Below are 16,305 nucleotides of genomic sequence, written 5' to 3' on the forward strand. Positions count from 1 at the left end.
GATTAAACTTATATTTCGCCCAACTTTGATGTGGAATAAAAAACACATTTTACATATGTAGTCCAAGATTCATATATGCTGAACTAAGTACTTGTAATTTAATTTATTCTAGAACAATAAATTATTTATTCATTCAGTAATTTATTTTACAGTAATTATTCCCGGTACTACTACGGGTAATAAACTAACTCACGTACGTCTCCTTCCGGATTTCAAATTAAAGTACAAAAGTAAAAAAAATAATAAAATAGAGGTGAAAAAATAAATAAATAAAAAATTTGCTTCCATAAGTAATCCAAGATTCATACAACAGTGTATACACATACTTCCTAGACTACTTGCATGCATAATATGAAGTATGTTTACCGTATACTTTTCGAGAAAACTACTATTACTACTACTTCTACTATAACCAATAATAATTATAATAACATCACACAAATCACTAAATGAAACCACATTTAACAAATGTAAGTTTTATTTTTCTTGTTACATAAATGTACAGGACACCAAAGAAGTACAGTACATTGCAAAGGCAGTAGTATTTACAAGGCGAGAGGCTACAACAGTTCTCGTGGAAGCTTTACAAATATGTAGCTATCTCTGTCATTCTACATGCAACTCAAATTGTAAGTTCATAAAAATACAATCTTGTGAGTCTCCGCAAAGCCCCCATTGCACTGTACAATTATTCAGTTAAAATAGTTTCTGTATTTGTTCATAAATTTTACTATTACACTTTATAGTACATAGGATTTGCAAGCTTGGCAGGTTTAAAAGATGAAATAAAATATTTGTTTTTCTATAAATCTAGTCTGATAAAAGCACGTTTTTTCTCTTGCAAATAATATAAATAATTTACCTAAATGCTAAAAGCTGCACAGTTAACAGGTACAGTAAGATGTCTTTAAGTAACCCACAGCAGCTTGTAGTGTAGGTGTGGGAGACAGTAGTTTTGCAGCATGTCAATGTAGTTAAATGTGAACAGTTTATATAAATCAGTATCCTTGATTCCATCTGTGACGGTCGTCTGGTTTTTATATCGCACACTCAAGCGAACCCCCCCGCCCCAAACACACACACACACACACAAAGACCCCCCCACACACACACACACACACACACACACACACACACACACACACACACACACACACACGCACACACACACACACAAAGACCCACTACTTTCACTGCGTAATGAAGCCTCCCTTTTCTGAACTAACAATTTAATTCTAATGTTATGATATTCAAATACATTCTTTCAGGATACAGTAAAAGTCTTCCACTTCTGTGAAGGATTGCACATTTTCCCTTAACAATTAAAACAACACAACTGAAGGAGAATCACTTAGCTTTGGTATGTCATTTGTTTCCTTGAAAGTTGTTGACCTCAGTAGCAAGTGGTTGCTTTGTGACAATTTTCTATTATTAGTGCAATAAAAGCCTAAGTTTCCTTGCGACGGCAAAGTCTCTCATCTTTCTAAAAAAACAACAGTATTGCTGCACATCTGAAGCGCTGACTCTGTGACATTCTGACATTCTCTGAGCACAAAGATGTAGAGGGCTTGGTTATTCCCAGGAGGGAGCAGAGTACTTGTTAACCACTGAGATGATAGCAGCAACCCCAGACAGGACCGGAGGCGAGGCTTGGAACAGGGCGCTGTGCAGGAGCTGATGTCACACACTGCTGGACCGCCATCAAAGAGTTGAGCCTGAGACCCTGGAGTCTGGGAGGAAAGCCGTGATGGCTCGGTAACCTTGGGCTCGCCGGATCATGTCCCGAATCTCTCCGTTAAGTTCCATCAGCTTGACAGAGATTTCTGTCAGGTCCTGTTTTGAGCCCACAAGAGCAAAAGTTCCCGTCTGACCCAAGGTTTGATGTCTGAAGTAGATGTTGAGTAAGGTTTGGACCTCATCCTCAGAGGGGCTGCCAAAGATGTCGCTCGGCCAAGTTGTTCTGTCATAAATAAATAAAACATTATTTGTTTGACTAGGGACATTTCTCGTGTGCCCTTTTCACATAAAGAAAAATAAACCTTTTTTCTTTTCTCACCTGCACTCACGAATGTAACGGATGGCAGTCAGAAACTCGTTGTTCTTCAGACATTCAAGGATGGCCTGGACAGCAACCTCAGAGGAGCTGAAGGTGGGCTCAGAGCAGGAGCTTTCCCGGGCGGCGATCTCATCATTCGTCACGGAGGCTGCTGCTACCCTCAGGTTGCTCTTCAACTCATTTAGCTCTCTGGACATGTTTGTCAGCTAAAGGTTGAGAGAGAGGGACATTCATATTAGATGGCAGGTGTCATGGTTCCTAAAAGAGAAAACAAGCGAATGCATTATGTACCTACCTCGGGAATGGAGCTTATTGCATGGACCTGTTCAATCAGCTTACAGTAGGACTGAAAGAGCAGCAGCAGCTGAAAGTGGAGTTTGTAGAGTCTTTGACAGAGCTCCAGTTGCTGAAAGACAGAAATGTGGCTGTGAGCAAAAGGCCTCTTTAACGGGGTGGGTTTCTCTTTCTATTCCTATATTACTTTATACTTTATCAGGGCGTCTCAGTTCTGCATCTGGTGGATACTAAACTCACATGTAACTACAGTAGAGCTACTTGTAAATAGATGTCAAACTGACTGCCACTTTACAAGTGCTGAAAATGGGACTGCAGCAAGTCTAAAATGTGGTTTCAGAAGCAGAAAAAAAAGATAATTTCAAACAACAAAGAGGAACAAGTCTTTCCAACTTACAGCCAGAGATTCCATTTGCTACAAAGCAAGCATGTTACAGGACAGAGAAGAAGTAAGGAAAACAGAGAATCAACAGAAGAGCATGCAATTCCTCACGATTTTTCAGTTAAGAGGGGTTGAAAAGTATTAGCACAGGTCATTTTATTGGCATGCAGAGAGGGAGAAAAAGTGAGGGTTGATGTATGTGTAAATTAGAATTCAAGGGGGGGGGGCTGGAATTCGCCATGAATTAAAGGTGCCCTGTGGAGTTTTTGACCTCTAGTAGCGCTATGGAGTGGGTCCCTGTTTTTCTATTATCTTGTACACGACCAAGGGGAACATACATGAGCACACACACCTGCAGGTGACAGGATACATAGTCCTACAAATGGTGTCAACGACAGGGAAGAAGAAGACTTTGTTCATGTAAACATGGATGCAAACAAGGCCGGATTAAATAACTGCACTACTAAGAAAATGCTTCATGTGGGAGGAAATACTCACTTGACACATTCGTTAGAGCTCAAAATGCACACAAAACATTTGATGAGAGAACTAAAAAGACATTTTAAATTTGTTTCCAGGAAAACTCCACAGGGCCCCTTTAATTAAAAAGCCAAGTGAAACAAGCCAAGCACAATTTTGCCTGTCAGTCAGCACAAATGCACTCACTTTGGTGGCAATCTCTTAGCTGCATAATTACAAAGTTTTAACAGCAAAACTTTCCGTTTTGCTGTTTCCTTTCCTCGGCTATAAAGTGAGCGTAACCGTTTATTGCTTGGATTAAAAAAATGCAACTAAAGAAAACTTGCTCCCATGCTCAGCAGAGCTGAAAATAATCACAATGCACATTGGAATGAGGTTATCAATGTGACGTGCGGCAACTTAAGGTTGTCAGAAACTTGACATTTACATAGTGCGAGAGAATTAGAGGTAACACTCACAGAGCTACAGTACCACACAGTGATCGTAATGCAGAAAGTACAGTATGAAAGGTCAGTCGAGGTGGAATCTTTCATAGTTTTAGTCAGAACAACTATTTTCTTCTCTATGTTGCATACTGGCTGAACGCATTAAACTCAACCACAGAAAATACCAGAACAGAAACTGACATTATCGTTCAATAGATATGACAGCATGTCAGAGTTATTGCACAAATTCCTAAAAAAAAAATAAGGCTTTACCTTTTCTTCATGCTCCGCTGGTTGACTTGTTATCACCGTGCCGCCAGGACTTCTGGGAAAGGTGGCCTTACAGTTGCTCAACCACTGTGGGTGACAGACACAGCATAAAAAAACAATTTAAACAACTTGGCGTCAACATACAGGTGATACTCTGACTGGAAAGCACATTGTTTGATCTCCTTACACAGAGAGCCGCCTCCTTTCTGTTGTTGTAAGTATCAAGATACTCCTGAAGTTCCAACACGCTGAATTTCATTTTTTCCAGCAGCCCATAAGACATAATCTGTGAAAAAAAGAGTTTTGATGTTGAATTTGTTCAACTACAACTTGTTAAAAAAACTAATCAGAAACAGGGAACTCCGAGGTTACTCACTGTGTCTGCATCAATAAATAGCGTCGGGCACTCCGAGCATGATGTCAGCATATGAGACGACCTCAGAAGCTTTGATCCTAATCCTCTCAGGCTGTCACCGAGGTAACTCACAGCGTCACAGGTCAGGGAACAAAATTTGGTCTGAATGCTCTGCAAAGCAAACAGAAATCTGGCTGTGATACTGTCAATGTCACTCCAACATTATATCATTTAAGCTTCTTACAATCTGTTCATTTTTTGTGTTTCCCTGTCAGCTTTGGTCAGTGAAGTGGACAACATCTGGTTAACGAATCTCTGAAGATTTTCAAGCTGAGAGCATCTACAGTGCTCTCTTTTTGTCATTAATCAGACCTCTTCTCTAAAGGTTAATCAGCCAGATAACTAATCCTGTTACCCTTTCACTTTAGTTATTCAGTTGGAACCGGGCACAGTGGAGAAGAATCTGCATTTGTCTTATACAATCATACTCAGTATTCTGTACATTTAATCCATCCCTGAGGAGCAGTGGGCAACCATTATTTGAACCTCCCCTTTTATTTTTTCAGGTGTATGCCGGCGACGACACACCGCTATAGTACCTGAAACAGTGAAGAAAACACATGGAAGGTGTAGACTGCACAGGATCCATCGGAGTCCGACACAAGCTGGTTGATGTGGCTTCGCCAAGCCTCCTCCGCGTCATCGCACACTGCTGGTTGGAAGGCTGCCAGGATGGCGGAGAAGAAGGGTGATGGCGGCGGCGAGGAACGGGCCTCCAGCATGTCGTCTCTCTCCTCCTCGGCGAGACTGAGCAGACGTGAAAAAGCCACGCTGTTAACATTCTCAACAGTAACTTTTTATTGAGAGACGTTAATTGAGACAAATTGTTTCAGAAGTAGCACTCTTATCCAGTGTTGCCAGGAGGTACCTCGGTAAGCAGCCGTCAATGTCCAGCTCTCCTTGACAGTCAATGTGAACCACGTCTATTGTCAGACTGTCACCACACTGAAACTCCGGAGGCAGCTCAGTGATGGAGAGACAGATGTCTTCCTCATGGGCATTAGTGTCTTCATCGTCTTGGGACACCTCACGCTAAAAGAGAGCGAGGGGGACACATGCTTTCTCAGCTGTTGGCAAGAATAACCAGAATCATGAGCAAATACTGAAGCAACATGCAGTAAAAGGTTATTATTAACTCGAATGTGTTCCCTCTGTTAAACTGAAACATTACACAAGTAATCGTGTGGGTAAAATGGATACACTAACCTTGGCACGGGACCCTACGGACACTCCTTGTCGTGTTTTCTTTCGTTTGGTAAATTTGGTGTGCATGAGTTGCGCCAATTAAATTGATCATAAAATAATTTAAATGCAGCCAGCGTCGTGGCCCTGCACGCTCGTGTTTTTGGGGCAGGCAATGTGTAAACCTTTTCTTGACCTCCCACATGCCAAGAGATTTTTAGTTGTTGCTTAGAGCCACCCACACAGAAGCAATAGGTATACACATTGCCTTAACAGACAGACACAGAAAGGAAGATATATATATATTATTTTTTTTTTAAATCTATTGCTGGCTATGACCCCCTAACAACCCCAGACAACCTCTGCCCCAATTAAAATAAGACACAAACGAGCCCAAAGCGTTATTGATTGGCTGCTTGCAGGGTTTTTGCTCATTCAACTTTAGCATGCAGCTACTGAAATATCTAGAAAAGACCCTCCTCATGCTCTACTCTGAAGACAGGAACAGTAGGAACACCAAAAAAACTTAACATAGACTGAACCCAAAGCACATAAAACATTCAAGACATTTCACAAGAGAAGATGCAGCAGAACAGCTCCTATTTGGCAAAATTAGTAAAGAACTCTAGTATGGAATTGCGATAGTTATTAGTAGTTCCCAGAATCTCAGACACTCTGAAGCCCTTATTCACCCGCTGCTTCGAGTCCTCTGGCAGTTGGACCTCGAAACTAGGATTTTTGGTGTTCAGAGGAGTTGACTCGGCCGAAGTTGTATCGTAAAAGGCGGAGGGAGAGTCCATACTGATCTCTGCCGTCGGAGAGAGGCTGACAGTCTGCAAAGAGACAAAGTCAAAGTTGTTGGTATCTTCTCGAGAAAGGATGTGTCATTTTTCTTTTTAGGAATATTAAAAAGCTGAGCTCAAGACACTGGATTGAAAAGTTTGACGCTGCCAAATCTGCAACATTCCTGAACTGCCTGTAAGCACTGACGGTGGACGAGTGGCTGTCAGATCAGGAGAAGGAGGGGAGTGGGTGACAGCTGCATGGACACATGGACTTTCCATCTGCCACCACATTTTCCTCTGCGTGAGGATGAGTTGTCGTGGAGTAACAGAAAGATGACGCAAACAAGACAAATGATGATGCAAAACTTCCTACTAGCAGGTCTCAGACACAGCAGTGTTCACTACAGCTTACAATTTGTACTGGTGCGAGATTTAAAAAAAAACAAAAATTGGAGCTTGAGGTTGACCCAAGAGGAAAAGCAACATGATCATTAAAATCACATACATCATCTCATTGGGAGCATGGATGTGCTAAGAAAATGTCATTATCTTGTGTGCAAAGTTGAAAATAACCTGAGGGTGGCACAAGAGGAGAGCTCATGAGACAACACGGTGAACGCCCTTAATACATTTCAGCCGCTGACTGGGTTTTAATAGTTTTTGTCAGGGTAATGGGTGAAGTTAATGTAAGACTTTTCTACCAAACAGAATCAAAATATCCACAATGCATTTTGTGGGTGACAAACAGAAACTTTGTTTACAAGACAACTCTTTCAAATCAACATGACGTGGATCCAAATAAGTTGCAGAAATTAGACGGATGACTTTACAGTCCCCCTTTGGAAACAAGCAGCTTCCTGGCTACTGTAGCTAACAGAAGAAACAGAGCTTGCAAATGTGCTTGAGCAGCTGTTCGCAGTCTTCACCCTACAGAAGATTCATTTAAGATTTTTCAATACCTTCTGAGCCTTTTTGATCAGTGCTTTTAAAGACTTTTCCATGGCCTGCAGACACCCTGTGATAAGGATAATTATCCGATGCTTGTGGGCTTCACCAGCTACATGTTCCCTTCATGTTGATGCTTATTTGCTGGCACACATGCAAAGGTGAACTTACAAGCTGTGAGTGGGAGAGTATCTGGCTGGCAGTGAGAGAATCCTCCTCAGACGACTCGTCTGAGTCTTCATGGGTGATCTTGCTGAGGCTGGGCATGCTGCTGGACAGCTGACTCTCCTCCAGGGGCTGCAGGTCGCTCCGGTCCAGACTGTCCATGGAGCGTCTGCGTACGCCCCAGTTGAAGTTGTCCATAGTCTCTCCCTGCAAACAGAGAACGGCCTTGAGTTACCAGGTAGCAAGAAGTACAGAACAATCTCTAATCTAACACAAACACATGCACACACACATACTGTACACACACATTCACACAGCCATGCTGGGGAAGCTCAGGGAGGGGGAGGGGGAGTTTTCCCCCCCTCATAGCTAAGAATGGAGCTTGACACAGTGTTGCGAGTCTTTCACAGTGTATCTTCACATAGAGAGTTTCCTCAAACCACTACCAGAATACCCGAGATGCTGGAGAAACTGGCAGAGAAGTCTGGGTTTGAGAACACCTTGATATTGCCAGACTTTAAATATTTACAGGTTTTATCCCCCAGAGTCTGGCTGCTTCTTGTACTGACTTTTCAACAGGACATGAGTGGAGATGTCGGCCAACCTCCACATTCCACTGAAGCTCCACATCCAAAGATGAAATAAGGGAGACTTCCTGTGGTGATAACATTAATACTACACTGACAGAAAGCACAGACTTTGACTTTGGTTCATCAGATTCTTTTAGAAGGAAACCACTCGATATTTTAGATGAAATACGCTGTATGTGATCAGAAAACTTTCCTCACACCTGCTAGTTCTACGTTTTGAAGTGTCACTTATAAAACTGCCTGTGAGCCACTTTCTCTGACCACTGCAGTTTTTTCAGTCTGTGTCAAATTTCAGCAGGGACAGAGAGGACAGCTGACACTGTCCTGTTCCAGGATACACAGATACACAGTTACTTCTACAGACGGCCACTTCAATTAAAGAAAGAGATGTTCCTAATGGATCAATGTGACATGAGGGTTGTTAAATGTCACCAGTTAACAATGGCCGCAAAAAATGTGAACAATTTTGATGATATGATCCCAGAAGAAGTTGAGACATACGACTGAGTAATGTTTAAAATCTCATTTTTTCAGTACTCCGAGTTCAATATTTCTTATACTGACATGCATTTCACTGGTGATCATTAGACTTACTACTGCACGTGTGATAAGGAAGCCGCAGTTAGCATGACTAATTGCCTCCAGTGATGTCACCTGGTAGCTTAGTTGCATTGTGGGTAATGAAGGCACTAGGGTTTGAAAAGCAGTCCATTGGTCAAGCATTGCACTTCAGTATCTATTAACACTGCTAAAACCTGCTGCCTACATTACCCACAATGCAACTTAGCACTGAGTGACATCACAGGAGGCATTTGTGTGATTATATGCAGCTTCCTCAAGTGGCTAAAAAGACTTAATACTACTTTTTTCAAACATGCAGTAGCACTCCAAGACACGTTAAATACACTTTAATGTGTAAAATATCCTTAGTTACCCTTTAAGAGTTTAGTGAATTAATATTTTGCACTTCAGTAACATAGCACAATCTGTTTACACATCATGCAAACACATTTGCTACTCTTTACCAGTGTGGAATTTCACTATATTATCAAACATGCCTTTTAAGAACACAGCAAGAACAAATGTGACACGACTAAACTTACCTGTAGCTCCTAGATAGCAGCGAGGGAGAACAGAGAAAAGAAACCCTGTTACACAGAGCAGGCAGACCTGAGCCGACACAGTGTGAGAGTGTTCTCTGGAGGAAAATACTCCGTTTTTAACAATGTGGTCAAAAAATCAATGTGAGAGGAAGCGAGGAGGGTAAATCATGTTCTTGCTGAGGTACTGAGTCTCACCTCTCCGTCCTCAAGCTCCACATCAAGGAAGTCAAAGTCTCTGAAGACTCTGAACTGCTGCTCTGAGGTGGTGTCGTCCATGTTGTCCGGCTCCCGGGTCCCTTCATCCGAGGACACCAGGCTGGGCTGGTGCTCCATGAGGTCCAGCTCGCCACAGCTGGAGAAGATCACCTATACAGAGAAACAAAGAGGCAAACACGATGAGGGGCCATTTTTCAATGCAATAAGGGTAAAAATTTCATCTCACTGCGATGACGTAGCGCGTCTTACCGAAGGGTTTTTTGTGAGCCCCACTTCTTGTCCACACAAAGACAAAACATTCACCAGCTTTTCACGTGTTCTTTTCTGCAGAGGGCGAGAGGAAATGGAAACATTGTGAGCAAAACTTGGATGTCACAATTTAGTTTCACTGAAACCACGTAACACTTCTATCCCAAATCAAGTCAGCAGAGCGCTAAGCCAGGAGTTAGCTGTCTAAGCCGATTCCAATCACAACACTTTCTGCATGTATGCATTCAACATGTGTTTTTATCCAGATATAAATGGCATTTAAATTTCATGCAGGAAATAATGTGTTAAATGGGCATCAAACACACCTCTTAAACATTTTCAAATTATGAGCATAGTTCTCAGGAGAAACAGGAAGAGTTCCTCACCTGTGAAGACTGAGGCCTCTTCCAGCTGACCGGCACCAGGACGTTGTTGGAAGTGGATCCCGAGGAGGTAGAGGAGGTGCTGCGGGTCACTGCTGTCGCCCTGCTCTTCACATCTTGGCCTGGGGAACGCTGCAGGTCGTCATAACGCCGACCAATCACCGGCGTCTAACAGCACAGACAAAAACAAACAGACACGTGGAGGCAGGATCAGGGGAAGTGAAGTCAGGCAATGACACAGCAGCTCCTGCTCCTCCAGTTCCAAGACGACTGTACGGTGAAGTTTCAACACAAGCTGGCACTGACTTTTTTATCAATGTGCTCAGCGTTTATTCCACTTGGCATTCCGATTGTGTGAAGCCTTTGCGGAAAAATAACCCTACATTTCCTCTGCTGTATCCATCAGTCTAAAAGTATCTGGGTATTTAAAGACATATCACGGGTCTGTCCTGCGTGTCTCAAGTATAAACACACACACGGTTGGCTGTCCACTAGAGCTCACTGATTCACATACAAAGGACGGCAGCAAAGCGCTGACATCATTTCCTGCCATTCATGAACTACACAAATAGCTCCCTGTTCAGTTCCCACACATGCACCACTCTGTATCTTTGACATCACTTTCCAGCTCTGCACTGCTAACGGCTAATTGTGTTTACCTTTCGAGCTTTCAAGCTAATCTCATGGGGTTTGGTCAAAAAGAAATATCAGCATTGAGGAAGGGGAAGAAATGGTTTCCTCTCTCAAAAGCTTAACAAGATTCCACATTGCCTCAATAAGCACCACACCCTGGAAAATACAGGAAAAAATACAGGGGGAAGTGTAAAAGCATTACGCTCTCACACGATAAAAAGAAAAGTCGGAGCCTCTTACCTCAGATATGTCAAAGTGGAAATCCAGTGTTTTCCCAGGCAGGGCCTTGGAGGAGCGGTCCCAGACACGGCTGATGTCCTCATAGGAGAGGTCACTCTGTGGGGATGAAGGCTGCACCAAACTGGCTGATCGAGAAACCACCAGCTTCAGGATATTCAGCGCTTCCCCCCAATGGACCGTCTACAGCCAACGCAGACATGCACGCACCAGATCACCACCACAAAAACCAGCAGAACCGCATGTTTTAGAAGGAATCATCTTTCTGTGTGGTTTAATGCAGTTCTATTTTTAGAGAGAAGCAGTTCTGGCAGTTGGCTCACATAAGGAATCGAAAGGAAAATGGCTTCAGTATGAGGCTAAGCAGAGGCCCGGCCTATGGCAGAAAGGCAGACTGTTTATAGTTTGGGTGTGTCTACGAATTTACTGCGCTGACACAGGACATTTTTTTTTTCTTCCTTTTTTTTCTCTATGAACAAGACTCTTACTCAGAGCACCATGCCTCAGAGATTTCCAATGATCACATCTCATGCAAGTGATCGTATGGTTTCACATTCTGAGCACCTTCAGTTCATCTCAGTGAAAGAAATATCCTCAAAATATGAGATTTAAGATTTAATACTGCATGTTTTATCCTATTATCTGCCGTGGGACACATGCTCGGGTGTTTCACTCACCTGAACAAATTTCTCAATGGTCTTGAGCACCTCCATGTTGAAGGGTTTGGCTTGAATCCCGCTCAGGTCCATGTGACTGAGGAGGCTGTGGATGATTTGTAGAAGCGTCTGCTGCATACTGGGGAGACCTTTCTCCAACAGCTGTTACAACAGAATTAAAAAGTAATTATTGCTGCACATCCCTTTTTATTGTTGCTTATTAAATACACCACCAGCGGACAAACCTCTGCCATGTAAGTGACCAGGTTGAGGGTGATGTCCGAGAAAGCTTCGTGCAGATAGCGGCACACCACGTTGACCCAGGAGGAGCAGTCTCGCGTGTAGGAGTGCGTTTTGTACAGAGTCATGACATGAGCGAGGTTGGAGAGCTTGGCGTTCTTTTCCTCAAGGCAGACCTGCACGCGAAAAAGGGCATCAGCTGTGCCAAATGTCATTTTTTACATTTCAAGCATCTACTGAGGTTTTCCGATTGAAACTTAGACTGTCTGCTGTCATATTCTATGACGTCATTATTAATTGATTCATCTAAATCAATGAGAGTCTTCATCTTTAATGAATATAACTCCTCAGTTTCATCACCTGCAATGCATGTAATTGTTTTTCAAAGGCTAAACGACAGCAAATATGGACTGAAGCAGAATATTTTATTAGATAAAAACATGTTGTGAATTCTGGAAATGATAAGATCTATCTTCTTTTTATGATTTTGGACTTTTGGACTCTAAGACCGAATGAATAGACATTAAAAAGAAGCTTTGAACTGTTCAGTCCAGCCCTACTCAAAAGAATAATTGTCTTTTAGTCAAAAATGAGGTAAAGACCATTAATGGAGTCAAACCTGCGCTATCCTCTCGGCGACATCGCGACAGAACTGCGTTGGGCTGTCAAAGTTCTGCACGAGATGTGGAAGCAGGCAGAGAACATTCAAGGGGAAACCTAAAGGATGAAACAGACAAGTTGATTTCATGTTCCAAAAAAATGTAAATTAAATTATATGGATACAAGGTTGCAGCAATTTATTTTTTTGTGAGGATTTTTATCAAATGTAACATTCGCACTGTTTAACAGAATCACCATGTTCGGATTATCTCTGTACCTATGGCTTGTGAAGTGTCCACGACAGGCACTCGTGACACAGGTGTGAGCTGGCAGAAGAGCTGCAGCGTGAGGTCAGTGGTGGACACGGAGGTGAAGCCCTTCAGCAGCAGCTGCTGCAGCCCGGTGAAGCTGCTCCATCGAAGCTGGCTCTGCAGCTTCTCCAGCTTTTCCCTGTTCTCTGGTTTGTCGAGCGACAAGTGGCCCAGCAGCTTATTCAACAGTCTCAAAGACATCTGATACTCAAACTCAAAGTCTGACTCCATCAGCGACACCGCCACCCAAAAGATGGTGGCCAGTAGGTTGCTGGGGTGGTTGATGTTGGTTGGGTCAGCGACGTTGTCTTTAGACGAGGACGAGCTGCGGGTCTTGGCTAACAAAACCTGCTGTTCACAGGCTTGGATACGGTCCAGTGTGGCGCTGCGGGGTGGATCAGAACATCTGTCCGCCTCTCCGAACTTCTTGGGGACAGAAGAGCTCCTCTGATGTCGGCTCCTCTCCTCTCTTCTGAGATTGAGCTGCCCGGTGCTCTTCCTGTTGGACAGCAGCTTGAGGCTGGTGAGGAAATCTGGAGAGGAGGCTCTGGAATCAAAACAAATAATAAATGACTTCAATTAATTCTGACGAAAAAGTACCTTTAATCATGAACATATGTAGAGGAGACACAAACCTCGTCAAGATAGCCATGAGATCATTGTTCTTCAGACATTCAGCCAAGTTATCCACCACAGACTCCAGTGTGAGTAACACTTCCATCACATAGCCCTACAGGAGAGAAGAAGACTGTCAGGGATTTTCTTGTATTTTTGTATCATTTGATTATAACAGAGTATCAATTAGTTAATTGCTGACAAATACAGCTTCAGTGAAGGTAGAGAGAGGTTTTGTTTTCTGGATGCTGGATTTAGATTTGATGGACAGGTTGAAGGATTAGCTGATGACGATCTTGGATTTCTGCCATTAGATGATTATTGGTTTTAATGCTGTGTTCAAGTGCTCATAAGAGGGTCAAACCTCCAGGGCATCCAAGTCATTAACTGAACGGCACTGAATTCACTCATGTGATACAAACTCAGAACACAAATGATCCAGTAAATCAGTATAAACTGTCTGTAGTTCACCAACAACAAAACACTCAGATCCACGTATTGTCCACATGAAGCACTGACCTGCACTTCTTCTCCATGTTCACCGACCACCTCCACCAGCCTCGAGAGCAGGTCAGAGACAGCGTGGGCGGAGATGGGCTGGCGGAGGGCTCGGAACACCTGGAAGGAACGACCGGCGTAGTGACGCGACGAGCTGCACAAGGCCGTCTGCAGCGCCACGTCGCTGAGCTGCTGCTCCAGGTGGAAATCTGACAAAGACGGAGCAATGGAAGCAAGAATTATTGAGTAGTTTTGAATCGAATGATAAAATAGTTAATAATCACTGCTAAGAAGATCTTGAGGAGTTACCTGACTTGGACTCTTTGAACACAGATACAACATGTCGTAGAAAGTTTGTCAGCTGTCCAGTGCTTTTTGAAATTTGGTTCTTTGCTGAAATGTCTTCGTGGCACCACAGCGGCCCGTACGCTCTGTAACACAACAGTTTCCTAGTTATTAACAAACACACACTATATTCTCTATTCCGAGTTAACACAACGCATGAGTTCAGGAAAGAAATAGTCTGAACAAACAAATTCCAAAACATTTCAAGAGACTTAACAAGATGACAGGTTTTTACTACAATTTCCATGATGTAATCTTGGTAAATAACAGCAGCATCAACCAATTTAAATATCAAATCTAATCTACTCTGATACAGATCCATTGCACTTTGCATACAGCACCACTAGGTGGTAATCTACATCAAGATGTAGGAGAGAGTAAGTCAGAGGGATACATCTGCCATATGACATTTATTTACCATGTAAAATCAAACAAGTGGGAACTGAGTAAAGACATGAATAAAAACAGAATACCCATGTTGTAATATCCTTTAAACAATCAAAAAGTGATTGCAAATCCTTGCTTGAGAACAACTGAGTCTCAAATTCAGAATGTTCATTACAAAAATCAATGACACTGAGGATGTAACACATAAAATAAAGGGACTTCATACTGTTTTTTTACATCCTGTGCATAAAACTCAGTCTGGAAATGACTCTAAAAGCGTATCGATCGGCGTATCGATCAGCACCTTGTTGTCAGAAACTCAATGAGCTTGTTCGTCTTCTCGTCCATTTTACTGGAGGCCACCAGCTCCTCCACCTCATGTGAGATCTCCGGCAGGTTGTTGCTGCTGCCGCCCAGACTCAGGCTGGATGACGTAGAAGAAGAGCTCAGACCAGAATCTGGCACAGGAGACGCCTGACTCTCCCGCAGGAAGTCGACACATCCTCCTGAATGAGGAAAAGAAACACGAGTGTGATGAGAATCAGTTGTGATTTTGTTTTCCCTGAGTATAACTTGTAGCCAAGAAACGGCAAGAGTTAATGTATGAATGGAGCAGTGTGACCCGTGTTTTCACATGTCTGGAATTTGATTCCAATTAGCCTACTGACTGTATTTATTTGATGTGGTGGAGCTGACGAATTGAACTAAGTTGCAACACAGCTTATCTCCTTGTTAATACACAAACATCTGTACAAATACATCAAAGATGGGAGTGAGGGTTTTGCAAACACCGAGGAGAACTTAGATGTTTTCTTTGGATCTCAGTGGCAGCGTTATCACTGTGCCGTATCACTGTGACAAAACAAAAATCACTATTTTTAGCATGGAAGTTGTATTCAAATGGTCAAAATGGACAAAGGACACTCACATTTCAAAACGTCTAGACATTTGCAAAACAAATTATCGGTGGGGGGAGGAGGGGAGCCGACCCAGCGTATCTGAGCCCTGAGCAGATGGCCCCAATTTGGGCAAGAGGATAAAAATAGCAGAAAGGAATGCTTTAATCAAGACCTTTGATGTCCTCTGTGCTCAATATTGCTTTTGGCACAGTGTCCAAATATTTTCACCACAGATAAGAAACGTATCCATCCTCTGACAGGAATGTTAGTCATTCCCTCCTGATGTTCGAGTTTATATTAGCCGGAGAGATGAGCAATGTGTCAAATGCCAGGCTGCTCTGTCAGCTGGGCCGAGAGCTACTCCAACCTTTTGGCAAAGTCTGAAAGTATTTGCAGTTGAAACTCAAACAGGTGTTTTTTTTCACCTGAAGGTAAATACTCCGGCTGCAGACTCGGTTTGCAGGTGAGAGTCTTGGTGCCGTTGATCTCACGCGTCTGCAGCAGGACTGAGGCGATGGCCTGGAAGTTGTTGTTACAGGACAGCGTGATGAGGAGGTGGAGGAGGAGACGTTTGCTGTGCTCAAACACCTCTGGACGGTAGTGATCTATGCCTGAAGAGAGGAACAGAGCAGTCAGACTGATTTAACCCACTGAGAACTCAAAGACAAGCTGGTGTTTGTTATAGCATGGACAACTGATGCTTCTTTTCAAGTTTCTTCTCCTGTTTTCACAACCTTTATCTCAGAGTTCCAACCAGTTAGGTCAGTCATGATATTCACATTGTACAGATGGTTTACAGGGAAACTGATCATAGTGTGAACTCACCGAGAAACAAGGCATGAAGCAGTAAAGGCAAGTGCATGGCCCAGTCTTCCCTCACACTGTGGTCCACAACCATCTCTGTCATGAAGATGACGGCTATATTACACCTGTAACAAACAGTC

At 43.0% G+C, this 16,305-nt stretch overlaps 1 protein-coding gene across 4 annotated transcripts in view; it reads right to left on the bottom strand.

The window, feature by feature from the left end:
- Positions 1-461: 461 nt before the first annotated feature.
- The window catches only part of frya (furry homolog a (Drosophila)), a 51,153-nt gene continuing 35,309 nt past the window's right edge, over positions 462-16,305 (bottom strand). Inside the window, exons 38-63 of one of the 4 annotated variants that reach the window (XM_037079650.1) lie at positions 16,187-16,290; positions 15,787-15,972; positions 14,767-14,968; positions 14,040-14,161; positions 13,752-13,939; positions 13,253-13,347; positions 12,584-13,164; positions 12,326-12,423; positions 11,712-11,882; positions 11,488-11,628; positions 10,814-10,993; positions 9,944-10,108; positions 9,558-9,632; positions 9,288-9,458; positions 9,093-9,101; positions 7,406-7,606; positions 6,197-6,337; positions 5,191-5,354; positions 4,862-5,069; positions 4,284-4,433; positions 4,095-4,193; positions 3,911-3,994; positions 2,748-2,765; positions 2,352-2,462; positions 2,057-2,262; positions 462-1,960 (exon numbers count right to left, since the gene is read on the bottom strand). In XM_037079650.1, the coding sequence (XP_036935545.1) occupies positions 1,702-1,960; positions 2,057-2,262; positions 2,352-2,462; positions 2,748-2,765; positions 3,911-3,994; positions 4,095-4,193; positions 4,284-4,433; positions 4,862-5,069; positions 5,191-5,354; positions 6,197-6,337; positions 7,406-7,606; positions 9,093-9,101; positions 9,288-9,458; positions 9,558-9,632; positions 9,944-10,108; positions 10,814-10,993; positions 11,488-11,628; positions 11,712-11,882; positions 12,326-12,423; positions 12,584-13,164; positions 13,253-13,347; positions 13,752-13,939; positions 14,040-14,161; positions 14,767-14,968; positions 15,787-15,972; positions 16,187-16,290 (4,129 nt within the window). In that variant the 3' untranslated portion in view covers positions 462-1,701. The remainder of the gene's footprint in view (positions 1,961-2,056; positions 2,263-2,351; positions 2,463-2,747; positions 2,766-3,910; positions 3,995-4,094; positions 4,194-4,283; positions 4,434-4,861; positions 5,070-5,190; positions 5,355-6,196; positions 6,338-7,405; positions 7,607-9,092; positions 9,102-9,287; positions 9,459-9,557; positions 9,633-9,943; positions 10,109-10,813; positions 10,994-11,487; positions 11,629-11,711; positions 11,883-12,325; positions 12,424-12,583; positions 13,165-13,252; positions 13,348-13,751; positions 13,940-14,039; positions 14,162-14,766; positions 14,969-15,786; positions 15,973-16,186; positions 16,291-16,305) is intronic. The other 3 variants (XM_037079657.1, XM_037079666.1, XM_037079675.1) reach the window with 3 other exon arrangements.

This window comes from Acanthopagrus latus, chromosome 2 (genome assembly GCF_904848185.1).
Source record: "Acanthopagrus latus isolate v.2019 chromosome 2, fAcaLat1.1, whole genome shotgun sequence".
Lineage (NCBI taxonomy): Eukaryota > Metazoa > Chordata > Actinopteri > Spariformes > Sparidae > Acanthopagrus > Acanthopagrus latus.